Source organism: Mauremys reevesii, linkage group 5 (genome assembly GCF_016161935.1).
Source record: "Mauremys reevesii isolate NIE-2019 linkage group 5, ASM1616193v1, whole genome shotgun sequence".
Lineage (NCBI taxonomy): Eukaryota > Metazoa > Chordata > Testudines > Geoemydidae > Mauremys > Mauremys reevesii.
This window is the reverse complement of record NC_052627.1, coordinates 53,715,424-53,742,835: the sequence shown is the minus strand read 5'-3', so window position 1 is coordinate 53,742,835 and position 27,412 is coordinate 53,715,424. Positions and strand designations below refer to the sequence as shown.

Here is a 27,412-nt window from a genome sequence, read left to right as displayed (position 1 = left end):
TTACAATGCTGATTTTGTGACATTATACTCATTTCCATGTCCTGTCCAAAAAACAGGATGACTTCACAACAGAAGCTGATATAGAGGAGGCAGACAGTTTGTTCAAAAATCAAACAGAAAAATACAGAAAGCAAACAGTCAGGCAAGCTGCTTTTGGAATCAAAGTGTTGTTTCTAGTTTGCACCAATATGAAGGTCATTTTTTCTTATGGTCATTATGGAAGATCTTGGTACACTCCAAACATTTAATGTACCCACTCTTTTCTGCTGAAGAGAGCCACCACAGGCAGATCTTCTATAGTAAGAATATCACTACCAGCTCTGGGCTGGATGCCACTGAGCATTTGATGGATGGAAAAGGTGGGGAGCTATGCCTGCTACCTGAATACATTGCAAAGCTTCTTCTCCCAGAGGGGCTAAAACCCCAATTCAGCAAGGTACTTAAGCATAAGCACATAACTAAGCTTAAGCATAAGCACGTAACCTTAAGCAAAACAACCTTACTGAATCTGGACTTAAATGCACTGCCTTTGCAGCACCATCAGATGTGGGCACAAGGCACTCAAGCCTGATAGTGAGTGCACTACACAACTGCGTTGGCTTGCCCAACTCATATGGAATCAAAATCTTGCTAACTAAATTTCAAGATGTGAAGACAAAATAACAAAATGACTCTTAAAATTTGATCTGATAATAAAGTTAGTCATTTATGATACTAATCCTTTAAAAATCACCAGCATGAAATTTAATATCAAATCACACTGAAACACCCATTGTGTGCGCTAAGTGGACAAGAATGTTTAACACAACTTACAGTGGACAATATACTGGATAAATTAATCTACATACAGATGCTCCCCGGGTTACGCAAGACCTGACTTATGCAAATTCAACCTTACGCAAAAAGTTCCAAAAGGCATAAATAAAATTTTCGAGCTATGGAAAATAATGCATTGCATATGGAGGAATACAGCAGTAGCATCTCCTACAAGGGAAGGCTTTGCGCTCTCAGAGCCTCTCAGTCTCGCGTTATTTTGGTGATACTGTATTTGTTATTTCACCCTATTATTTCATTCAAATCATGCCTAGAAAGCGATCAAGTGATAGCAAGAATGCAGGACGAGTTCGTAAGCGAAAGAAGATTGATTTATAACAGAAAATGTTGTAATTGTTTGTTTTTTATGCTTGCACAATATATGTTTCTGACTTACGTAAAATTCGAGTTACGCAAGGGTTTCCGGAACAGAACAATTGCGTAAGTTGGGAAGTGTCTGTACTACACCTTTCAACCACCACAAATGAATGGACTGTCAGTCACAACATAATTAACCAGGTCTATTAAAGTTATTTGTATTTCTCCTAAGTCAGTAGATTATTAAAAATTAAATGAACTCAGTTAAACTAAAATAAGAAACATTACATCAGCTGAGTTAAAGACATCTGGCAAAAGAAAGTTGAGAAGTGCCCAGAGTTCATGCAAATTGTTCTGAAGTGGAGTTCCAGTTAACAGCAGCCGATTTGTCGTCTTGAATTCCCTCACAATTTCTGACAACTGAAAGAGATCAAGACAATTATCACAACTGTATTATTGTAAAGATGCTGTAATTCATGCAAATGTCTACTGTGAGTAAATTCTAAATTACCTTTGATTTTTCATTTTTGATCCTGTGGGCTTCATCTATAACTAGATATCTCCAGTTAAATTTTTTGAACACAGATTTCTCTTTAATAAGCATTTCATACGAAGTTACACAGACATCCCATTCTCCTGGCAGCAATACATCTCGGACAAAGGCAGCCTGGTTAGAAAGAGAAAAAAAAAAACTTAATTCTTGAAGATTAACTACCATATCTCATAACTAAACAAATCAAATATATTCTGTGTAGTGTTCAAAACAAAGTTTCCTCCTCACACTGCAAAATTAGGGTAAAAAATAAAAATTCATTGTAGCCTCAATGCGACAGATGTGCTTTCTAGTTTTAGGGATTTGCTAGACTGAACAAGTGCCAATATCTCATTTTTAAGTGGGGAAGAAAAGCGAGCTTCAGATATCAGTCTTTACCAGAAGAGTAAGCATAAAAAGTGTTTGAATGGATAAATAATAAAGGTTAAAAATTGTAAGGGAGCACTAACACTAGTAATTTTATAATATTTTCAATTGGATTAGAGCAATGGTCCCCGAACTGGGGGGCACAGAGGTATCAGCCCAACAATGGAGAATTCAAAAAGAAAGGTTATTTGTGTGACAGTAACTGCACTTCAAGATGTGTGGTCCCTATCCTTTAATCCACCGCCAGTGCATATGCTCTTGAGACCAGCGTACATTAATCCATGCCTGGACCCCTCTCCTCCTCGTGCTCTGAACCAAGGCCATGGTGGAGGAAGCACAGACCAACTGCCTCTTTAGTACCTTTTGACCACAAAATAACCCTAGGATATGGTACCAAAGAACAGGGGAAGAAGGGCGGGTAGCGGAATACAGATAGGGACCACACATCTTAAAGAACTCCAGTTACTCTAAGGTATGTAACCTTTCATCTTCGAGTGATAGTCCTGATCTGTATTCCACTGTGGATGAGTCAACAAGTAGTATTCATTGAGTAGCAGGGTACAAGGACCCATGCTGTACCACTGAATGGAGGACTGCTCTGCCAAATGATGCATTAGCTGTAGAAGCTTGCACTGGGTGCATAACATTTTGTGAATACAGCCCTATGTTGCTGCTTTACAGATTTTCAGGAGAGGGATTTCTCAAACTGAGGCTACTGATGCAGCCTGAGCTTTAGGTGTGTGGGCCCTCACGGGAGGAATTGCTGTTAACTCATAACAGAGCAACATGCAACCTGAAATTCAAATCGGACAGTCTCTGGGATGAGACAGCTTCACATTCTGCACAGGATACAAATAATCTAGAGGATTTCCTAAAGGATTTAGTCCTTTGCAGGTAGAATGTCAACTGACATCCAGAGAGCAAAACTTCCTATCCTCACTGGTGGCATACAGCTTTGGGAAGAAGACAGGTAAACGAAGGATGAATTTCGGGTGTAATCTCAGAGACACACTGTCCTTATGGAAAGCTGTGTAAAACAGATTAGCCATAAGGGCTCCCAGCTCACCTACTCTTCTGGCTGAAGTGATAGCCACCACAAATCAATAGGTGAGCTAAGGAACATACTTCTAAGGGTTCAAACGGAATCTTCATTAATGCTGATAGGACTAGATTGAGGTCTCAAGTTGGGGTAGGTTTCAGTATCAGGGGAAAGGTTCTAACAATGTACCTGTCACAGGATGGGTAAGGATAGAGTGGTTGTCAACCAAAGGGAACAGGTGCTGATACCTGCTATGTGCACCCAGAGATACCGAAGAGAAAGACCTGAAGTCTTTAAGAACAGGAGATATTTTCAGATGACAGGAATGTTGGAATCTTCTGGTGTTACCTGACAGTATTGACCAGAGAGAAAATCGTTTCTACTTTGAGATGTAGCACATTCCTGTTGACACCTTCCTATTATTAATGATATGCTTTTCTGAGCATGTCCTTTCTAGGTTTGTTGCCCATCCAAATACCAGGCTGTTTGGTGAAGGAAAGCTGGACTGGGATACCTTTGTGCTGGGTCAATAGGTCCAGGAACAGCTGGATACGGATGCATGGATATGCTGACATTTGGAATGTCAGGAAACCAGAATTGTCCGGGCCATATGGAGGCAATAAGCATCACCAAGGCTCCCTCTTGCTTGATCTTTCTGCAGGCCCAGGGTAAGAGTGGAAGAGGTGTGAAGTCGTATGTTAGTCGTCCCAATGATGGTACTAGAAAAGAGTCTCCTCAGGAGCCCTGACCTTGAGTCCCCCAGAACACTAGATTGGGCATTTCTTGTTCTCCTGACACACAGAGAGGTTCCAAGATAGCAGCCCCCATTGTTGAAATACGTTATGAACCACTGAATTCATGATCCCTGGAGAAGTGCCTGTTGAGGTTATCTGCCAACTTGTGTATCCCTGAAAGGTGCAATGCGAAGAACAAATACATCAGCTCCAAAGAGTGACTTCTTCTATATAAAGAAGGGGGGACCTTACTCCTTATTTACTGATGCAGAACACTTGTCATTTCAGACATGACTTGGACATGCAGGGTTAGAATAAATGGTATGAAGCATTTGCAGGCCTCATGGACTACTCATAGCTCCAGAAGATTTCTGTGTATTTGAAATTTGGTGGGAGGGGGTCCATATACTTTGTGCTACATATTCATCCTGATGGGCTTCCCATCCTTCGTAAGGAAGTATCTGTGATCAATCTCTCTGTAGGTGGAGGAGGGACAAAGGGGACCACGTACACACACTGCCTCCTTGTTCTCCCACCAGAAGAGGGAAGCTTGTACTCTGTGGGATAGCAAGACTAATTTGTCCAAACTATTTACTCAGTATGTAGACTATCTGCATCCAACCCTGCAGACATCAAAGGCAAAGTCTTGTGAAGGGTGTCAAGTACATGAAGCCATATGACCTAAAAGGAGGAGGCAGGCACGAACAGACATCTGTAGGTGCAGCTGAAGTGGAGTGATGAGATTCTTTATGGACTGGAATCTGTCCTGAAGTAGGTAAGCTTGGCACTAATACAGTCCAGGGTTGCCCTGACAAAGTCTACAGTCCTTGGCGGAACTAAAACGCACTTTTCTACATTTGCTCAAGGTCCCAATGAGTGCAAGAGTCCGAGTAGGGAGATGTTTGGTATCTGCACCTCTTGAGATTTTCCCATTAGTAACCAGTCATTGAGGTAGGGGAAACTGATGAGCCCAGGCAGCTGAAGTGGGCTGCTTGTATCACCTTTGTGAACATCCCCAGCACTGTTGCATGACTGAACAGGAGCACTCTGGATTGATAGTGGTCCTGACCTACAGTGAATCTCCAGAATCTTGTGTGTGCAGGATGGATGTCTATGTAGAAGTAGCATCCTTCAAACTGAGAGCTGCAAACCAATCACCCTTGTTCAATGAAGAAATTAAAGAGGACAGGGTGACCACTATGCACTTTAATCACAGGATGAAAATGCTCAGCTGTCTGAAATCCAAGTTTGGTCTCCATCCTCCTTTCTTTTTGGAGATGAGGAAGTATTTCAAGTAACATCCCTTTCTTCTGTGCTGAGCAAGTATCGGTTCCTTCACTCCCAGATGGAACAGAGTCTATTTCTTGACTAAGCATTCTCTTGACTAAGTATCAGGGGTCCCCGAAAAGGAAAGGAGCTTTTTGGGTGGGTTACAGGGATTGAGCCATAGCTCCTGAAGCTCTCATCAGAAATGCTTTCTAGTGTGAGGCTGGAGTTTGAAAGAGAGCAAAGGGGAGATATTTTTGCTATGCTGCACTCTATGTTGCTTCTTGGGTGGCTCGTAACGTCTTTGATGATAAAAAGAGTTGAAGGGCTGGTCAGTGGTTGTATGGTTCAATCTGTGGTGTTTGCTTCATGGGGCTGGAGTGTAGATACCAAGAGAGCAGAGGGTTGCCCTGGAGTCCTTCAGTCAATGTTCTGACACATCTACCTTTTCACTGAACAAACTGTTTTCCTCAAAAGGACAGATCCTTCACTATGGATTGGACTTTGGGAAATCCAGAGGATTGAAGCCACAACTCCTAATGCATGACTATCATCACCATCGAGCAGAAGGCTGTATCCAAAGCAGAAGAGGCCTGGAGAGACTCCCTTACGAGCAATTTGCCCTCCTTGATGAACACTTTGAACCACAATCTCTCCTCCTGCGGGAGTTTGTCAGCAAACCCACAAACTTAGTATATAATTAATAAAATCATACTTTGACATTAATGCTGTCATTAGCGATAGGTTTTACTTCAACCAACTTGGAGTTCCACACAGCAAACTTTCTCCAGAAAAGGTCTAAGCTTCCTCATGGGAAGGAGCAGATCTGGTCTGATGTTGACAGTCATTTTCAGCTGCAGCCTGAATTACTAATGAACTTGGAGCAGGATGTGTGAATATAAATTCTGCTTCATTAGCTGGTACAATGGAACATTTTCTGTTCTTTTCTGAGCAGCTGTGCTAGATAATCTTGGAACCACCAAGACTGCCTCATTAAAGGGACGTACCACCTTGCTAAATCCAGCACTTTGAGGAAAATCCTGCACTTCCTTGAGTGTACTTGCAATCCTCAACAGGTCTTGAAACTGCCTTTAGTCATCAGGAAGTGATGGTGGGGCTGGTGCAACCACCCTGTCTGGAGATAATCCCATCAGATCTGGTTCTTCTTCCTCCTCCATTAGTTCCTGAGGAGGTTCAGAAAGTTCTCTAAGGTGAGGGTTATCTGGATTCTTGATGGGACTGCAGACTCAGAATATTGCATATGTGGGTCCCATGGGCCCAAATAATGCCAGTGCAGGCAGTTATAATGAAACTGAGGTGGTCCCCATGGAGTACGGTACAATTGGTCTGAAGGTGGATAATCTCTCCTATGAAATCGGGCCAACACCCAAGAGACTCCCTTTTCTCGATGGGAGAGGACATCATCTCCTGCTAACACCTGACTTGTCAGAGGAGGCAGCTTCAGACACCATGGGTGGTGCAGTCAGTACCAGGAACCTTGTTATGTTCCAGCTGATAGAAGGAATAGGTAAATGACTCCCCTTTCTTGTACCTTCCCCCATGCTATTGGTCCAGGTCCAGGGAATCTCCCTAGTCAGGATTGGTTTTAACAGGCTTGGGGACTTTGGGTCTGAGAAGACAGTAATGTCCTCAGGGCAGTGTATCCATCTCCAAACGCAAGGGGGCGAAGTGGACTCCTTTCTTTTTGCAGCACAGCAGTGTTGAACTTGTCACAGTCTTTGGTACCAACAACTCACAATGGTGCGACAGCACAACAAGTGCAGATAGCATCTGCTTCCATTACCCTCACTGGTACCAGGGACAATTCCACTCCTGCATTAACATCAGTTTCTGGGCACTCTTGCTCTTTGGAGCCAAGAGACCAGTACCATGCTCTGAACTTGACATTCCTATATCAGGAAGCAGAGTCTCACACAGCTTAGAAGGTACCAGAAAAGAGATTCTCTTCTTGGATGAGGACCTGGAGGGGGATTTTTTTCTTGCTTCTTGTGAGAATGTTTCCTATCCTCCTCATGCCCTCATTTGGAGTCCTTGGTTCTTCCCCTATCGGCCACAGAGCCAGCGATCACCGTGCTACAAAGGGAACTTCTCAGTGGTTCTGCCCAATGTACAGTGGGCTTTGACAGGCCAGCAGCAGATTGAAGGCCTCAGAGCATGATCTATAAGGAATCTCAGAATCCTCTCATAAGCTTGACAGGTTTGGCTTGGGAAAGATCAACTAACAGTGCACTTTGAGCTACCTCAAGGCAGTACAGGTGGGTGTCAATGACCAGAAAGGCCTGGGGTTGGCAAAAGCTGTTCTTGAATCCTGGGACCTTGGTCATATTAGTCTCCCCACATGGGGTTCAGGTAGGGGGAGACTGACAGTCCAATGAAGTCTGAGAATCAAGCTAGGTATCTCCTTTGCATATCACCACATCTACTAAAAATGCTGCAAGCCAAATTACTCTCTCAGTGACACTTTTGCAACCACATTCTCTTTAATGGCTTTGCACAAGTATAACTGACTAGAATTTAGTAAGCAGTTCTGTTGATGCCTGGTAATATTCTCTCTCTGCACTCTCCAACTCATGTTCTCAAGTGTATTTGCTCTGCACTGAGAGCAGAACAAAGCAAATCCCTGGTTTTGTCACTTGAGTAAGATGACAGCTTGAACACAATGTTTATCTAGATTAGGAAAAAGAGGATGACAACATTACATTGGGACTGGACAACAATTTTTCCCTAATCTAGAGAAAACCCACAGGGAACTGATCTGTTGAGTAGGGAGAGAGGTGTCACTATTAGAGCAAAATCTCACTTTACAAGGGGACACAATTAGATTTTATTTTAGGAAAAGAGTTGTATGGAGAGAGATTCCATGCTCAGAAAATTTATAGCCACCGTTACAAGTAATACCAAAGATTCCTATAACAGAGGAACTAGAGAATGAGCTCTCTCTCTTTTCTAGTTAGTTTATTTCGTACATTTTGCACTTTGTATAGTTAGTTTCATTCCACCCTCAAAAATAAAGAGATCAGTTTCCACTGGTTTATATGGTGGATCTCCCTAACACAAAAAGGAGAAAATTAATTTAAAAGCAGGAAATTTTGACTGTAAAGTGACAAAAATCAGCAGGTAAGCCTCAGAAGCAGAGAGTGCTTGAAATTACTTTTCTTTTTTTAAGTTGATTACATTTCAAATAGCATCCATTTTAGGTCTTATATTGACCAATAAAAGTCCAAGTTACTGAATAGATTTGTATACTTTTATATGTTCATGTGTCAATTTTTGTTTTCTTGCAAAAAAAGGGTGTCATCTAGTATCTAATACAGAGCACTTCTGAGCCTAAACTGAAAATTCTGTGCCATCTACTTCTGGAACCATTAGTCTGCCTCCTGAACAATCTTGTTGATTAGAAAACATAACAAGGTGGCAAGTTTATATGTTGGGTCCACCATATATGAACACTTTGGGGCAGGGGAGAAGAAAAATATGAATATGCAACAGAGTGTCTCATACTTACTCTTTGGTCTTTGTCACCTATCAAACAAACTGCTCGAAGTGTTGGTACCCATCTCTTGAACTCATTCATCCAGTTGTGTAAAGTGGATTTGGGAACTAATACCATGTGAGGGCCAGGAATATTTCTGTAGTGTTTCATGTACCCAAGAAGAGAAATCGTTTGCAGTGTCTTTCCAAGACCCTGTTAAGAGGTTAAAATTTATTTCTATTATTAATGGGGAAAGGTTCTCTCAAAAAAAGTCCTTAGCAACTCAGTGGTAAACTTTAAAAAGGCAGGTGAAAACAAAACTAAAAAATAAGAAATCCCAACAAACAGAGATCCCCAAGATATATTGAACTGATAGAAAACTACTTTATTTTTAAAGCAAGCAGTGAAATAAATTAGTTGCTTTTTAAAAAAAGTTTTAAGAACTAGTAAGTCTAGCGCGACTTGCTAAAGAAGTACAGAAAAATAGCCTGCAGCATAAAATGAATGAAGGGTCTCTGCAATTTATGGTAGCAAACAGCATTTGAAACCTGAGAGTTACTGGCTTGTAGAAAACACTAGGAACATTATAGCAGATGCTTGTTAGTAGCAACGTATCTGCACGCCTTTGCAGTGTTGATCCTAAGCAGCTGTTGCTGTTATGGGGAGTGTCATCTGACCAAACACATATGAAGAGTTAAGGGTGTTTTGGAAGGAGTGGGGTAAACACATTGTGGGGATGTGATATCGGGGAACCCCAAGTCTGGGAGAAATGGGGCAGGGGAACCCCCAGTCAGCAAAATGGCTGACCAAGCCCAGCTGCTGGTGATAGGCTGAGGATGCTCCTACAGGCAGCTTTACGCTCCACCCTGGAGAGGGCACTGTTCACAGCCTGCAATAGAGGAGGGAAGGGGACAGGTCAGCGACATCCCACGGCAAAACAGCACACCCATACCTCACCATCAGCAAAGATGGAGGAGGGACAGCTCAATGCACACAAAGGTGGTCCCCGATACTCCCCACTGCAAAATAGCAACATATCCCCCCCCCCCACCACCACACACACACACACGACAGATGCTAAGGAATGGAGGAGGAAACATTCCAGTTGTGCCTCTACTGCTCCCAAGCCTGTCCCACCCGCCCCCAAATCCATCTCTTCCAGACCCTCCACAAAACTCCCCCCCCGCCCCCACGCTCTCCATGCAGGCACTGTCAGGCAGGGCAAATGGATGGAGCTGCGTTGAAGGGCCGGGGTCAGGAGGGGAGTTGAAAAATGCAGTTTAGGAGGGGCAATGTCCCTAAATACCCGCCCCCCCAATTTCTGCCCCCGGATGTGAAATCAGTGTCACAAATGTTGCAGCTAAGTGGTGCCTTTGTTGCTGTTACCAAGTGGACAATTCATAGTCGGAAAAATGTTCCCAGGGGAAATGTTACTCATAATCAGCAGGTGCTCTTACAAGGTGTTGCTGCAAACAAGTGTCTACTTTATTTGGACAAAAAAAAAAGCGTATCAGTAATCCATTACGATATTAAAACATGAAAAGATAAAACTTGTAAAGATTCAAGTTGTTTTGGCTACTAATGTGGGACTACATTCTCAAATACATTAACGATGTCTTCAAATTTGGGTTCATAACGTCAGGAACCTAAGCCCACAGCATTCAGGAACCTATATAAAGTGGCCTGATTTTCAAAGGTAATAAGCACCTGTAGATCCCCTGGACTTCAAACTGAGTTGGGGGTACTCGGCTCCACCAAGACCCAGGCCATTTATTTAGATGCCTCTAAATATGGATTCAGGGCCCATGAAGAACCCTGCACATTTTGACTTGAAGTACTTCAAATTCCTGTTGAATATATTCTATCCTTAACAGAAATACTAAATTTACACAAGTTTATATAATTAGATGCAAATAATTCTATTTTAATAGTTGCAGCTTGAGCCTAAATGGGCTGACAACACCTCTAGGTAGTAAATTTAAGTAGCTGAATTTCCTACAGAGAACAATCTAGCAAATTTTTGGATAAAGTAGTTGTAGACTTCCACACCAGTTGCTCATAGTCATCTTGTGTCCCATTAATGATGTACATTAAAATACTGTAGCAAGTGTTGTAGAGAAAGCTATAAAATACACATATTTGCAAATGAAATGCTAATTTTAAGAAAAATGTTCTGCTTTCTTCCTCTTCTGATCCACCCATGCCCCATTTATTTTTAAAAAGCTTTTGAAATAGTTAGGTTTGATCATGATCAAATATTCCATGCCCTGATGTAGGCAGCAGCTTATCTTTTTTACTGTATCATGGTGCCATTCTTTCATTTTTTAGAACTTCAGTTAATTGTGTTTCACATGTTTCTGAGTTAGAAAAAAACAAGTTACTTAAGTGAATTATTTTAGTTAGGCATATGTATCTACGGCTAAACCTATTGGAGACCAGAAAGTCTTACTCTTTATTGTCACTGTTTCTGACATAATACATTGGTGCTTTAAAATATTTGACCATTTTTCACCAATATCTGACTTGTCAAGTGACTATTTTGGACCAGTCAAATGCCCAATCCTAGAAATAATTAAAAATACACATACTTTCAAAGTCAAGATACAGGAATCAAATCAGAAGACATTTGGAAGAGGAGTTTTTTGTGTTTTGTTTTTTAAACAAAAAGTATATCTAACGCTGTGGCAAAAAAACCTACAAAATGAGCATCAAGAAAAATGTGCGGGACAGGAAGCAACAACTGAGCACATTTCAGTTAGTATTACTCTGAATTACTCTTTTTGATAAATAAAAATAAACACCTAGAATGATATTCTAGAAGATTAAATGTCACAAGATATTGATATTTAGCAAGCAAAGATGCATCACAGACTAAAACTCAAATCCAGTTTATAAGTAGTAAATGCTGTTTAATGATAAACAGATGATAAAGTAAGATTTTTGCATTGTCAGGATACAGGAAATACTGAGGTCTGAAAATGCAGAGAAGAGGATTCAGATGATAAAGTTAATTGCTGCAGGAAATGATTATGACTGGATATCATGAAAAATTATTTTATTTTAAAAATGATTATTTGTTTCCAGAACTCAACTCATGTTTCAGAAGAAATCAACATTCCCAGCTAGTGCAGAAGTAGTTTAGAAGAAAAAGATTAAAAGCAGAACAGTTGCAAAGCTAAATAAAAATTAAGTTTTAACCGATACTCACCATCACTCAAAATCCAAATATTTGTAAGTTTAGAAGTTTCATACATTCTAGATTATGGTAAACTTGCCTTATCTTTAATAAATGCTCCAGTTAGAATTGTAATTCTACCATTTGGTATAGAAAAATCCTTGACCTTATCGAGCTAGACAGTGCAGCAAAATGGGTAGCACCCTATGAAATGTCCTATTGTGCAGTTCCCACTAGCAGAAGTGCTAATCTAGAGGAAACAGGCATTTTTGTAATCAAGTCAGCTAATCCTACTCATAACACTAAGTGTCCCACAAATTGTTTCTACAGCAATGATGACTGGAGAGGGAGTGGGGTTTTTTCCTCTCACTGTATTAGTTCAAAGGGGTCGGGGCCTGAGGAAAATGGCTTCCAACTGGTTCCCTGCAGATGCCATTCTTTTTACACCTTAAATGCTCCTTACCATGAGAACTTTCTGAATACCACTCAAAATAGTTGCAGCTTTAATGTAATTTAAAGGGCAGTCTGTTCCATAAAACAAACTTTTTCTGAGTTTGCATTTCCTTGAGGAAGATAAGCACATAGAAGTGATTCCATTTCTCAAAGGAAGCTGTTCCATAGTTGACAACTGTTGAAGTAATGTCATGCATGTAGTTTTAACAAAAATGTTGTGTTATGAATTATCATTCAAAGTGTATCATAACACGTAACATCTTGCATTTTAGAATATAAACAGCTTCTTTAAAAAAATTAACTAGATCTAAATTTGATTACACTTTGTGTCTTAATGTTCCTTCTCCCCACACAACCCCAACAACAAAAATTGGCAGCACTTACCATTTCATCTGCCAGGATACCATTGATGCCATTCTCATACAAAGAGATGAGCCAGTTCAACCCTCGGACCTGATAATCACGCAGTTTACCCCATTTTACATCTAAAAGTGAGGACATGCAAAAACAGATTAAAAGATTTGTAAAAATAAATTTGAAGCCATCACAGCATTCCCTTATTGCTAACTGACACTATTTCTTATCTAAAAGGTAGGAGAATGTGACAGTAATACTTTCCAGAGAGCAATTAGGACATTACCAGCAGAGGCTGTGGCATTTCTTAATACAGGTCTCTGAGCCTGAAGAGTGATAGCATAAGGAGCATGTTTCTCTCAACATCACTAGATGTGCCAAAATTCTAATGTAATAATCTTAATTCAAATCTCAAACCCAAAATATAATCACCAAGCAACATCAGGTTAAAGTATATTATCTCTCCTCAAAATTTATCTATCAATTAGATTAAATTGTACTGGAAGATATATTAGAATGGTGCTATATATGTACTATGCATAATCTGAAAAATAAAACCCCACCAGTGGCAAGTACTGTACCAGTATGTGTCTTTCAGAGTAAAATCCCTCCAGCTGCTGCCCGGAATCTTTTGAATAGGAGTCAAACTACATTACAGTAAACTTCACAATGCTACCAAGGAAAGCTACTTGCAGGCAGCAATGTTGCTACTGGAAATATTCTGCTGAGGATGCAGGAACTACCCCCAGCGGCAGAGAAGCAAGTCCTGCATCTGCTGTTCATAGCAGAAGTTATTGGAATTACACAGTGCAAAAATTCGATACTGTAGCGCAGGTATCAGGTCTTCCCCATAAATTATTTTATTCTGCAGAATCAAAACTCATCTTAAAAAATTACATTTCCAGCCATATAGCAAGTTAAAGTTTAAACTGCCAGATTCAGGAATATCCAAAATCCAAACATTTGCAAATTTAAAGTTTTCCATAAATTCTAGATCAGTGGTTTTCAAACTGTAGGTCGAGACCCAGTACTGGTCTCAGAACGTAAGGTATTGGGTCACGGCGGCCCTGGTCAGCACCATCGACTGGGCTGTTAAAAGTTCCATCGGCGGTGCTGCCTGGCTAAGGCAGGCTAGTTCCTACCTGTTCTGACACCGCACTGCGCCCCGCAAGTGACCAGCAGCAGGTGCGGTTCCTAGGTGGAGGGACCACGGGGCTCCATGCGCTGCCCCCACCCCAAGCAGTGGCTCCGCACTCCCACTGGTCAGGAGCTGAGAGGGTGGCCAGTGCCAGCGGGCGAGAGCCGCACGGAGCTGCTTGCATACCTCCGCCTAGGATACAGATCTGCTGCTGGCTGCTTCCAGGGTGCAGCGTGGTCTGCAGTGCCAGGACAGGCAGGAAGGCTGCCTTGGCACCCCCGCTGCACCGCTGACTGGAAACCACCCGACGTAAGCCCACGCCCCAACCCTGCACCCAACCCCTTGCCCCAGCACTGAGCCCCCCCCACACACCCCTCATCCCCAGCTCCACTGGGTCACAGGCATCAACAATTTTCTTCAACTAGGTCTCCAGAAAAAAAGTTTGAAAACCACTGTTCTAGATTATGGGGCTCTTGCAGGAAAGACATCCTCCTCAGGAATGCAAGAATATTCGAAATAGAAGAACTGTAGGGTCCACTGAGATTTTACCAAGAACAAAGAACAAAAGAGCAAACCTTACATGATGGAGAATCTTCAAATCGAGTGCACACGTTAGTTGCCTTGGAGCTTTCTGTCAATAGCTCCTCATCTTCTTCCTGTTCTGTTCTACGATGTCGATAGCTAACAAGATCAAAAGTAAAATATAAAACAAATTTCAAACTAGATTGAGAAGACACCAGACTGCTCCATAATAAAATCTTGATATCATTCTTGAAAAAGGTAAACAAGAGTGGTCTGAAGAAACTTGCAGACTGATTTCTTATAAATATTTGCAATATACTTTGTAAGACTATGCTGTGGATAATTACTCTTTTCAATGTTAAGCTCATCTACAGTTTTGTGCCACTATGTTTATGTTGATCTGAGTATTTAATGCTGTGCTGACAGCTTGACTTCCAGCTGCATTTACATGTGGATAGACGAAATATTCTCACTCCTTCTGTTACTACCAAGGCTCCAATATGAGGGTAGGGAGCAAAATGCTTGGAGGAGAGCAAAAATGTAAAGACTATAGGAAGGGTGCTAACATTAGCCTCTAAGAGGGAGGTTGTACTTTTAACAGGCAGATCCTCTGCTTCTGCAAAGCTTCCCAGAGGCAGCTGCTCTAGAGCTCTCTTTCAGGAGTTAGAAAAATATCTACATCTTTATAAACAGCAATAAAGGTAAAAACAAAATACATTTCTTTTTAGCATTTTGGTTCACCTATAAAATTCAGTACACATGGATTCCCCAAGAGACATTAAATTTATTCCTTCTCCCCTCCCCCCACCTTCTTTCTTCACCACCCCAAAAATTATTTGGATTCTGACCAAACTTCAATTTATAAACAGCAGTGGTTATTTTGTTGCAAAATGACTCTTCATTTTATAATGCTGTATGTGTGTCTAAAAAACAAGGCCAAAACATCAGCAATTTTGAGAAAATAAAGCAAAATACCCTACAGCATCACTCATCTTTTAAAGGAAGTTCCTAACCTGCAAAAAGATACACAAACGTACTTCAAGCATAACTAGAAGAAGAGGTATTACTTACTCGCCAACTGACAGCAGATTCTGTTTCTCATCCTTTTTTATTCGTGGACGGCCTGGTTTCATTTTCAAAGGTGAAGTTGGAGTCTTTTGAGCAGCAGGCTGAATGAAATGAGCAAACAGCTCAGTCTGCTTTAACAGATACTCAAATCTGTTTGCTCTGTCTGTTTGCTGTTGATATAATGAAAAACAAGTCACTTGAGCAAGTGAGACATTACAATATGCGCATATTATAAAAATGTAGAATCTAGAGTTACAGTGAATGCTTAGAATATTCAAATTTGAATGTATAGTCTTTAAAATAGGTAGCTACAAAAATTAATGGCTGTGAAATGGATTTGATCCCATCAAACAAGAGCCCACCAAATATCCCAGAATAAGTCTAGGCTAAGGTCACAGAGGACACCTGAATAAGACTGAAATCTAACTGAGACCAGGAATCTCCAGAATACAAATTGCTGTGTCCAAGACTGAAGAAACCCCTGTATATGAGAAATCCAGTTTATTATAGACTCAGACTTTAAGGTCAGAAGGGACCATTATGATCATCTAGTCTGACCTCCTGCACAAAGCAGGCCACAGAATCTCACCCATCCACTTCTATAACAAACCCCTAACCTATGTCTGAGTTATTGAAGTCTTCAAATTGTGACAGATAGATACGTTTCTTCATTTCTAATCCAAACTACTGTAAACTCTGGAATCTGGAACAGCATATCCTTATTCATCCACTGTTAATAGGATAACATTAAAGGACTATTTTCTCCAAAAGGCATGGCGTTCTTTTGGTAAAATGTATGTTTTTAAGAGCTCAATTGTGCCATTTAGGCACAAGACAGCATTAGTGGCTGTTTAAGATTGCACCACCTCTGGTGTTGCTCAGAGAAGAATTTATCCCTGGAATGTAGGGGGAGCAGGCCAGCTGCAACCGCTTTTTCAAGGGTGTAGTTGGTGAAGCACCAATAGGTTGAAGACAACCTTTTAGTAAGCGAACCAATGTAGAGTTGTCAGTGTGCAGACTCAAAGGTAACTGTTTTAGTGCAACTGCTGTCCATAACTTTGGCAGGAAACAGCAGTATTAAACTGACAAAAACCCTTAATTTTCAATGTTATTAATTCAGTATCATGTGGATAGCAATGAACTGAGAACATCCACTTCAGTTTCACTCTTCTGCAGCTTAGTAAAGCTATAAGCAGACACATGTTCTTGAGTTATTAATAGGAAGGACGTAAAAAAGGAAGCTTTGACAGGAGAGTACATAGTGTGGTGGATGGCCTCATTCCCTACATACTAACCAGAACTTGACAGAAGATCATCCATTAACTTGTTATGAATGCTAGCAACATCCCCTTTTAAAGCAGCTAGTGACATTCTCTTTTAAAGGGGAGGAGAAAGAGGGGGCAGGTCTTCCCAGCAGTGTTGCCCATAGACCTCAGATCTTCTATATCAGGTTCTGATTCTACTGCATTTTGCAAACCTTGGATTAAGTCACCAACCCAAGGTCACACTATGAAACAGAGAGGCAGGATTAGAACTCAGAATTTCCTGCCTTTCAGTCTAGTACTCTAGTCCACTAAATCATGCTACTTCAGAAGAATCTACCTACTTACTTTGAAGCCTTCCCATCTCAAATCTATTTTGCCTGGTAATTAACACAACTTCAGAGAACTTTCAGCACCAACACAGAGCCTTCTGCTACATAGCTTTTTATCCTTCTTCCCTCACACTATGACTACCTTTCTTTTACTGTATAGGGCAGTGGTCCCCAAATTTTTTATGGCCACAGCCTCCTTACCCCTGTTGCCCCCTGTCTTCCTCCCCCACATCAGGGGGCGGGGCTGGGGCAGGGAGCAAAGCTGCAGCTGGGGGAAAAGAGTGAAGCCACAGCCAGATGCCGAGGCCGCAGCAGAGCTGGGAGCGGGGCTGGGTGGCACTCCCTCCCTGCCCCCGTGCAGGCTGGTCCAGCCCTGCCCCTCCAGAGTTCCTCCACGCCACTCTAGGGGGGTGGCGCCCCACAGTTTGGGGACAACTGGTATAGGGCTATAGCATTTGAAGTCAAAAATATGAGATAGGGATCTTTTTTCTAGAGCAGGAACATAAAGGTCATGGTCATTAGACTTTATCTGACCCTATATGTTAAGAAAGTCATGGAGTAATTCTATGGGGTTTTGATTTAAGATACTGATGGGCTCCCTCAGACCAGATGTAAGTTCCTGTTTCAGAGGGTGAATGATTATTTCTCAACTTCTTTTAATGTGGCCTGAGCCCTTTGCAGGACCGGGCACAACTGCCTCAAGAGTCTATAGACACAGCTCTAAACTAGCCAGAGGATGGATAACATCTGTGAAGTGTTCCCTTGCGCCAGAAGCTCAATACATCATCACCATTCCACTCCCAACACAAGTGGAAAGAATCAAGTTCTGAACAGTGTCACAATGCAGATCTTCACATTACCCCACTCCTTGTGAACTGTACCCCCAAAATCCTAGGACAAACTCACTTAATTTAGACCACTAAAAATTGCAGAAGCGTGCACCATTTCAAGGGGATTGGAGAAACAAGGAAGGAGTAGGGGACAAAATATGAAGAGGAAGCAGCCTACAAATCTCAAAATTAAGATTTCTGCAGAAATGCCTAGTCAGAATACCAGGAACCAAGTTAAGATGTCTCAAATAAGAGCAAGAAATTAACTTTTCTATGAAAAGCAGTTACATCAATGGTGGCTATTTGTACCGTACTGCACATATGCTCAAAATTACACACCATTTTCTCTTCATATGTAGGATCTGGTTCCTGGATTTCTTTTTGTTTTCCTGGTGATGAATCATCAAAAACTTCCTAGGAAGGAAAAAAAACAACAAATTGAATTCTCCTTTATAAAGATATCCAGCCTTGCGCAGAAATCATCTTATTTTGGTCATGTTACCATTTAGCCAGAGTATGACACCTCTATCTCAATTCCTTGATACATTGAAACCAAGATCAATTTTACTTGTCAAGAATTGCACTGTTTTAATTTTAGTTTTGACCTAGGGGCAGGGTGGCAAGTTAATGAAGTGGTGCTATTTGATTTTCTTTTGCCTACCAAACCAACTAATTACCACTGATGATTAGATTAAGGATAGAAAAACAAGTCTCCATTAATAATTTGATTCTACCCACATACATTTCCCTTTTTGGAAAAGGGGGCAGAGGTGCGGCACAGATATTCTCTTTGACTACCCTTTCAGACAGAGAATAAATAAAATCCCATTCTCCCCTCTGGCAATAAAGAACTTTGCTTCAAAACCATAACCCCACCACATGAGTGCATCTTCATTAACAATTTATGAGTTTCACTCTGCTTCTGGTGCTAGAAACAGAGGCAATGTGTACTGGAGGTGGAAATACTATTGGCATGATTCCCCCCCTGCAACTGTCCTGAAGGGGCATTTTACAACACATGTTCTGAAGGAGGTTGGGGAAGAGAACGAGATATCTACAGACAATTACCATCCACCATCTGTTTAGAATAGATGGCTTATGCAAAAAAGTTATTTACCTCGCTTCAGTCCGTAGTGGCCAGTGGGGAATGATATCATGTTTTGATATCAAAACAAAACAGGCAGCAACACACACAAAGCAAAGAATGGGACAGAAAGAATATAGACATAAAAAAGAGACATACAGTAACTCCTCACTTAAAGTCATCCCAGTTAACGTTGTTATGTTGCTGATCAATTAGAGAACATGCTCGTTTAAAGTTGTGCAATGCTCCCTTATAACATTGTTTGGCAACCACCTGCTTTGTCCACTGCTTGCAGAAAGAGCAGCCCATTGGAGCTAGCTGGGGGGGCTTGGAACCATGGTGGACCAGCAGCCCCCATATCAGCTCCCCGCCCCCTTAAGTTCCCTGTGCAGCAGCCGCCCAACAGGCTATCAATTATCAATTGCCAGCAGTTCAGCTGTCCCTCCCCCCACTGCCGTATGCTGCTCCTGCCCTCTGCCTTGGAGCTGCTCGGGCGGGGAGGGGGGGCGGGAGAGAAAATGCACATCTCACACACACACACACATACACACACACAGAGTGTGTCTGTCTGCCATGCTGTCTCCCCTTCATTTGTACTGCCTTGTAGCGTGTGAGGCTACATTAACAACATGTTAACCCGTGAGGGCTCAGCCGCTAGTTCATTGTTTAGCAGTAAGGCATTCCCTGGGAAATATCCCTCTGACTTCACCACCTCAATCAAGCTTAACATCATTGCTGCGTACAGTATTAAATTGTTTGTTTAAAACTTGTGTGTGTGTGTATATATATATATAGAGAGAGAGAGACACACACACACACACACTTCTGTCTGGTGAAAAAAAATTCCCTAGAACCTAACCTCCACATTTACATTAATTCTTATGGGGAGATTGGATTCGCTTAACATCGTTTCGCTTAAAGTCGCATTTTTCAGTACCATAACTACAACATTAAGCAAGGAGTTACTGTAGTAAGTACTGCACCAAGGCAAGACATATCAAAAGAGGATATGAAAGTGTAAAAGCAAAATTTTATTTGCTAGTCAAAAAGTGAAGGATCCAACAGAAAAAAGGTGGAAAATTCACCTCACTAAGGCAGTAGTTTTCAACCTTTTCTATACCAGACTGTGCTGCGCATCTATCCAGGGTCTACCTGGAAACCCTCTCCTGCTTTATGCTAAGAGACAAGCAGAACTGTTGTGAACCCTGCACAGGAGACAGACACTTCTGACAAGTTACTCACATTAATCTATACACACACAAATGATAACACTGTACAACTTTAAAAAGACAATGGGCAGTAACTGTAGACTGAATATAGGACAAGCATTTTCCTCTTAACATGGCAATAAGATTTTTTGAAACCAAGAGTACACAAAATAGTCAAGACACCATTAAACACTTCTTCAGCCAAGTCTGAATTCAAACAATTCTTGAACTTCTTTAAATAAATCAGCTGTTCTTTTTTCCTCTTTTGAAAGTGTAACAATTTATTTCATTATATGCCGCTGAGCCTCCTCTGTATAAAAAGGAACTGTATGAACAAAAATTCTCAGATGACAATTTCCTAAGTATGGCATATTTCCCAAGCTATACTTTCTATCCAAAGAAGAAAGTGTCATTGCTCTTCATGGCTTCCTAGGATGTGTCTACTTTAGCATTTTTCCTTCAAGTCTCCTACCACTGATAGCAACAAGATTCCCTGTCCACCAACATTTTTATCCCCATATCTCCTCTAACCCTTAGAACACCAGCAGCCAGTCTACACTAGCTTTCTCACTAGTGTTACTAACAGAAGAGTTACATCAGTAGTGGTACAATGGTGAGAGAAAAGAGCAAATCTGATAACGGCTAAAGGCCTTTCATTCTGAATCAATGTAAATCAATATTCCAGAGGAAGGAGGCAGAGCACTTATAAATCTTCATCAGGAAAGCTTTCCAATCCAGTTAAAAAAAAGAAACACCAGATATAAGTATGTCAAGAAATATTTTAAATAAATATCCAAAGTAGTCTAGTTTCTTCTTAATATAACTATACCTTTGCAAAAGACAAAAACTACATACATCAAAAATCCTTGTTTAACAGCGTCCCACTTAGCTTTTACATTTTTTTTAAACAGCCCTAACTTTGTGTTGCCTTACTTTTGTAGGTTTAAATATTATTTATTACCCCAGTGCTTTAGTTACTTGCTCATCTCAAGGAGCTACTTAAAAATATGGAATTTGCAAACTAGTTAGATTAAGTAGGTTGACTATAAAGAATGATTCAAAGTGTGAAACATTCAGCAATTAAAAAAGAAACTGGTGTCCATGTATGGCTAAAGAAACAAATGCTGTTACAAAACTATTATCTCTAGGTATTAGTTCAAATCCCAGGTTTTCCTAAACCCTGGAAATTTCTGGATTAGGCACCTGTTGCCAAAATAAGACATTTCAGATAACAGAAAATGCCACTGGTTTATAAAATGTTGCTAGATGTACTCAATTTTTCCATAATTTAAAGAGCAAACGTAAGTCTTTGATGAGATGCTCACTTTGGAAGAGAAGACGAAATAATTCAACAGTTAGCGTGTGAGGATTTGAGCTTGCCTTCAAAAATCGGGCTGCACTTTGACTAACCCGACGATTTAAAAAAAAAATCAATCTGAAATTTGGTGTTCTCATCTTTCTAGAAGTTTGTAGTACATCAACGAGGGCGTGGGGTGGGGTGAGAACCTCTTGTTTGAATGGATTGATGTACACAGCGCCCACCGAACTGACAGGCTGGGCAGTGAACAGAAAAAAAGCAACAACACTGAAGGGAAGTTGAGAGAGAGGAGACGCTACTTTCCGCTCAAGGAGTGGGAAGCATTTCTACCAGCTGCTCTTTATGCCGCACGGCAGCTACCCGCTTCCCAGCCCCTTGGTAACTCGGAGAGACTCCCACAGCCCCTACACGCAAGGAGACGGGCGCCCGTTTCCCGACCGCCCCCAGACCATTCATTCATGAACCGAGGAGAGGAAGGCGATGCGCACACGCTGGGCCGGGTAGGCGGCCAGCTAGGGAGGCAACGCCGCTGCCGCTCTGCGCCTCCTCACACATGCTGCTGAGGGCTCCTCATCCGCCCGCCCGCTCTATTGTTTCTGTCCCACGCGGCTCACGCACCCAGCCCTCGTGGCACAGCACGACGGGTAGAAAGGGGCTCGGACGGTGGCTACCGCGCGGCGCTGCAGCCAGACCGGGGGGGCTGTGCCCGGCTCATCCCTGTCCCGGGCCGCTTCTCCCCAAGGGGGGTGGGGGGCAGAGGGGCCCCGGGTGTCCGGAGGGACCGCCGGGGCCAGGGCAGGAGAACCCCGGAACGGGAAGCGGGGAGGGCTGGGAGCGGGGCACCGCAGCCCAGGGCGGTCTCTTCTCGCTCACGCTCCTGTTCCTCTGGGGTGCGTGTGGGGGAGGGGGGCTCCTCACCTCCATGTCAGCTTCGCCCCCGGCGGGAGGTGGTGCCCCCGCGGCCTCGCTGCCGTTGTTGGTGGGTGCGGGGGGTGCGGTGCTGGCGGGGGACAGGGGCTCATCCGGCAGCGGCGGCTCCTGCTGCCCGGCGGACATGATCCCGGTGCGCCCGCCCCGCAGATAATGCCGGGCCGGGACCCCGCTGCCGCCGCGCCGGCTGGACGGGGAGGAGGAGCGACCCTTTACACAGCTGCTGACGGGATCGCTGGAGGGGATGGGGGCGCCGCTCGCACACTCCGCGCGGAGGCCCCCGTCACCGCTGCCGCCCCGGCTTTCTCAGCGCGCTCCCACCAACCAGGAACCAACCCAGCCGGCTTCCAGATCTCGCGAGAACTCTGGCAGGGAGCGAACGGGCCTGCGCGGCCGCACGTCCCCTGTTAGGCAATGCCCCCGCCAACCCACGAGGTGCTGTTACTACTACGAGGCGCCTCCGAAAAAGGGGGCGGGGCCGCGCGAGGAGTTGGGTCGGGACAACCGCAGGCTTACTACGTCACTACTTCTCCCCCCGCCCCCACGCATAGAGTTAAAGGAGTAGCGAGGGGGCGGGGCCTAACTATGGAGCCCCTCCCCCGTGCGAACGTCACACGTGGGGGTGGGGGCCGGATTCAGCCCAGGCCGGGCAGCCGGTTAGGTCATGTTGCGGGGCCCGGGGGAGGGCGGCGGCGGCGCGCTGGGCACGTGTTTGCGGTGGGCTGCGTTAGGACGGGCTGGCGAGGCGGCGCGTTAGGGCCACTCCCACGCAGTTCTGCAGCCGGGGTCAGGCCCCCATTAGCCGTTACGTTAATTTTTAAAAAATTACCCTCAAAATCGCGGCTGCCTGTGTTTATGTGCCGGCTGGTTCGCACGTTTTGCCAGACCGCTGAGCGGGGCCGCGCAGAGGGTTAGGTGCCCAGAGCAAAACTCTTCAACTGAAGGGGCTCCTCCGTCCTTCAGAAGAGCCTAGCCCGTGGGCCTCTCCCCGGCGGCTCAGGTTCTTGAGAGGCTCCCTGCTTGGAAGCATCACCCTTGAGTGAAGGGTCTGTCTCGCTTCCCATGCTGCCCCCAGGGCTGAGAGGAGCTGGTTTCACCTGGCCTGCTGCCCCCCGGAGCACCGTAGCTAGAGTGGTGCTACGCCCTATGCACCGGCTTGCAATGCTGCTACTCCCATAATGGGACCCAGCACCCCCTGCCTGATACTGTTCCACAGGTTGGGGGACCCTTTCTAACACAGGGCAAACTGCCCTTTGGCCGCTCTGACCCCCGTCCTGGCCCCAACCAGTTTTTGTATAAGGGATTGGCCATTTCTTATCAGGAAAGAGCTCTCCCAGCCACAAAACAAAACCACTCCCAATGAGGGGCAGTAGCTTTGTCAACAAGAGCATGGCTTCTACTTATGAAGCATCCAGTTTGGGAGGCATGGGGGGGTTTACACTCTTGAGCAACAAAAGTGCCTGAATCAACAGAGCCTGAAACATGCAGTTTCCTAGACCCCGTCTGTCAATTTCTGGAACAAGCGTGCAACCACCGAAGAGCCAGCCATAGATGGCTACAGGTGTTGGATCTAAATTTACGTCACTCTGGGGTGTTTTTTTCACACCCTTGAACAACAAAAGTTTTGCCAATATAAGTGCTATTGTAGACATGGCCTCAGTGTCTTAAACCCTTGAATCTCAGTGCTTTCCTGTAATGATAAGGATGACAGTCACTCTTATTTTCACAGGACCTACCCCGCTTGTATATGTTCACATTGTAGAGAATTTAAAAAAAACCATAATTTTGAGGGTTGAAAAATAAAGGAGACAAAATTACTAGTTGCAGTTTATCTGCATGTATCACAATCTAGGCCCTTCTTCTGTAATAAGTTGCATACCGCATACTTCTGTGCCCCTGTGAAGCAGTTTGCAGTAGCAGGACCCTAGATTTTAAACTCATTGAGCCAAGAATGTAATGTTATTACATGACACTTTATGAAGTTGTGAGGTGCAATTTTATCCCACAGCAGGGGCATTTGAAGATGGCAACCATTAATTGTCTCCAGTGTTTCTTTTCCCCCTTACTGACTAGTGTTTTCTCTCTCCCTTTTCTCTCTGTCTTTGACCTTGAGAAGGCAGACCTGTTTTTGTTCAAAATTTTAAAAAAATATTTAAAAGTGTTCAACTAGCAATAATCACGCCTCAGTTTAATCTCATTGGCTGGCACTAAGGTAAAGATCAAAGCTTGGTGAACGCTTGACAACAAATATTAGCAACTGAAAACATCACTGTTGAATGGAAATAGGGAACCATAACTGTAGTTGTCTCTACACGATCCAGCTATATAATTAGTTATCAAATACTGATTACTCACTTGAAGTCAGTAGCACTGTGCATGGGCACAGGGGTCCAGCCACATGCAGGATCAGGACCTTGGACTGGACACTACTGTTTTCTTTCATATGTACCTAGGCAGCTGGGTGAGTAGATGCTGACACTAGAAACAGATATATCAGAAACACAGTTAAAAGGAAAGAGAATTTCAACTAGAGGAGAAAATGAAGAACCATTAGGTCTGGGAGCAGCATGGAGAACACAATTTTTAAAAAACTGAAATAGATATGCAGATGAGAAAGTGAAGCAGGGAAAGAAAAGCGGAAAGAGAAAAGATTAACAAAGTAGAAAAGATGAAAAAAAATGTCCACGACAAGGAAACGCATGAAAGGCTTAAAATTCAATACAAAAAAAGTAGCAATGATTGATCAGAAGACAATATGGACAGAGGTCTCATACTGAGAGCAGAAGAGGCATTAAGAAACTTGTCACAGGTCAACATACAAGCTAACTAAAAACCAGGGCAGCATATGAACCTGCACAGAGTGACTGAAAAAAAAACCACTATCAAGATATTGAATTTCACAAAGACAGTTGAGCAATAACACTTACAGCATTTGTAAATATGCACCAGGAAAAGGGTAGTTAAATTAATTTTTCCTTTATGTGAAATTTCCCAGGCACTGCCTTTCAATTTCATTGAACACTTGTTCTTAAATAATTTCTTTTGTTAAGTAAACCACTTACGAGCTACTTTAAAAGATCTTACTAGCTGAACAAGAATGGTGTTAATGTGCACTGCTGTGCAGTTTTCAGTGTCTGTAAATCTGTTTAGAGGCTATGAAAATAAAGGAGCAACAGTGAAAGCGTAACTGTTGATGGCCATATCATTCTGAACATGCCTGATCTTATCTGATTTCAAGAAGTTGAGCAAGGGTGAGCTGGTAGATATTTGGGTCAGGCACTACCTGCGTAGGTTTTCTTTCACACAAGGTGGTAGTGATCTCAAAGTATTTACTCCCTCAGCTCCTTTTAAACTAACAAGTGGTGAGGCAGAGGAGAAAGTAGGGATTTTCAAATTATCCTCATTTTTTTAAATTCACATGAAAGGAATATAGGAAAAGCTAGTAAAGGATGTTTATAAGAGCTCTACTTTTTTCAGAAGGAGTCACAGTTGCTTTCTTAATACTTTGTTTTCCTCTTGTTTCCAAATAATATAAATCACAAATCTTGAAATATTGTTTTTCTACATCTGGTCAGTTAGAGAGTTCCATTCATCCTTTTTTTCTTTAACAGCTTTTTATATCCACTTCTTGGGAGGAAAAATTGAAATGGTATGTATAATAAACTGTTACTAATGGGGGGGGGGGGAATGCTACACTTGTGGAAAAAAAGGGGGGGCTTCATGTGTCAACATCAAACTCTCCTCCAGAGGATATTTAAATTGCCTTGTTAAATGGCTCTCTCAATTCTACTTTAGCATGCTTTAGTAGGGAAGCTGCCACACTGGCCCTGCTTCCTTCATAGGGTTGGTAGGAGCCCTTCTTTGCAGTTCTTGGGTGAAATCCTGGCCCCATTGAAGTAGTCACTGGTCCCAGTGATCAACCGAGAGGATGCATTGAGCAAAGAATCACACTGGAAGCTGAATGCATGAATGAGCCTGTTTTAATGATATACAAATCACTATCTCCATGATCCAACAATACTTATTCCATTCTCAGGAGATCAGGAATTCTGCAGATCATGGTGGTGATAAGGCACATAAATTTATTCATAAGTATTACTGTGTCTCAATTTGACCCAGCCAGCTGAGATGCAGTCTTACAATACCAACATTATATGACGTCCAAGCTGTGAAACCCTCTCACAAAAAAATTTATTGTATGTCCATTTCAACAATTCAGTGGAAATATAATGTTCACAAATAATTTACTATATATAATTAACTTCACATCTTCTTGTGTGCTGTTAAATTTAAGTACAGTGAGCACTATGCTGGATTTATTCAAGTTATGGTATAATGCTTCTAGGAAAATTTATGTTTCATACAAAATAAATAGTGTTAAGTATGATTATAGTGCTCACACTAAATTTAATGATCTATAAGCCTACCTTATTTCAGGACTGTGTTTGCAATGCAGACTGTAAAAACACTGCCACACATAGGAAAATTCCAACTTTAGTAGTCTTAACACTAAAATAAACCATATAAAATCTGATAATATATCTGTGTCAAACTTTTCTTCTATGTGACTCCCACTTACGTAAGAGAGAACCATATATGCCTATCTAAAAGCAGAATCTGGACATCAATTGCTTATATTTCTTACAGAGATCTTTGGAGAATGAGTTTCTGTAATGGATTCTCTCTCTGTCTGAACAAATATCAGAATAAAGAGGATGCTACCACACTTCTGTGACTGAAAAGACTCATATACCATGCATATTTACAGTTTCATTGCACAAACATACCTTCTCAAAGTCCCAATTGTAGAAAGAAGACTCTTCCTCTCTCTCTGTAATCAGATCTTGAGTGACATTGCTTCCTGGCAAAGGACTGGAAGCCAGCAGGCTCACTCAAAGGAGTCATTTGTTAACTATGCGACATTGGACAAGTCACTGAACTTCCTTGTGATTTAGTCCATTATGGGTTGAAAATAGGGTAAAAAAATGGTAATAAATTGGACTTTACTAAAAGCAGGTATTGCATCTGTAAAGAGCTGGTAGGACCCTGCTCCTGCATGCTCATATATACAGATGGACTGCTGCATCCATGAGAGCCTCAGTGACTTCAGTGGAGCTCCACATGGATACGGGGATCTGTCTGTGCCTATGAACTCA

The 27,412-nt window shown here is 42.6% G+C and overlaps 1 protein-coding gene across 2 annotated transcripts in view; it reads right to left on the bottom strand.

Annotated features, from left to right (window-relative positions):
- Positions 1–22,662, bottom strand: part of SMARCA5 (SWI/SNF related, matrix associated, actin dependent regulator of chromatin, subfamily a, member 5) — a 48,030-nt gene extending 25,368 nt beyond the window's left edge. Inside the window, exons 1-8 of one of the 2 annotated variants that reach the window (XM_039539812.1) lie at positions 22,245–22,662; positions 18,056–18,130; positions 15,296–15,462; positions 14,283–14,383; positions 12,595–12,695; positions 8,616–8,795; positions 1,643–1,798; positions 1,420–1,551 (exon numbers count right to left, since the gene is read on the bottom strand). In XM_039539812.1, coding sequence (XP_039395746.1) covers positions 1,420–1,551; positions 1,643–1,798; positions 8,616–8,795; positions 12,595–12,695; positions 14,283–14,383; positions 15,296–15,462; positions 18,056–18,130; positions 22,245–22,382 — 1,050 coding nt within the window. In that variant the 5' untranslated portion in view covers positions 22,383–22,662. Of the gene's footprint in view, positions 1–1,419; positions 1,552–1,642; positions 1,799–8,615; positions 8,796–12,594; positions 12,696–14,282; positions 14,384–15,295; positions 15,463–18,055; positions 18,131–21,333; positions 21,354–22,244 lie in introns of those variants that run through there. The other variant, XM_039539813.1, reaches the window with a different exon arrangement.
- Positions 22,663–27,412: the final 4,750 nt, after the last annotated feature.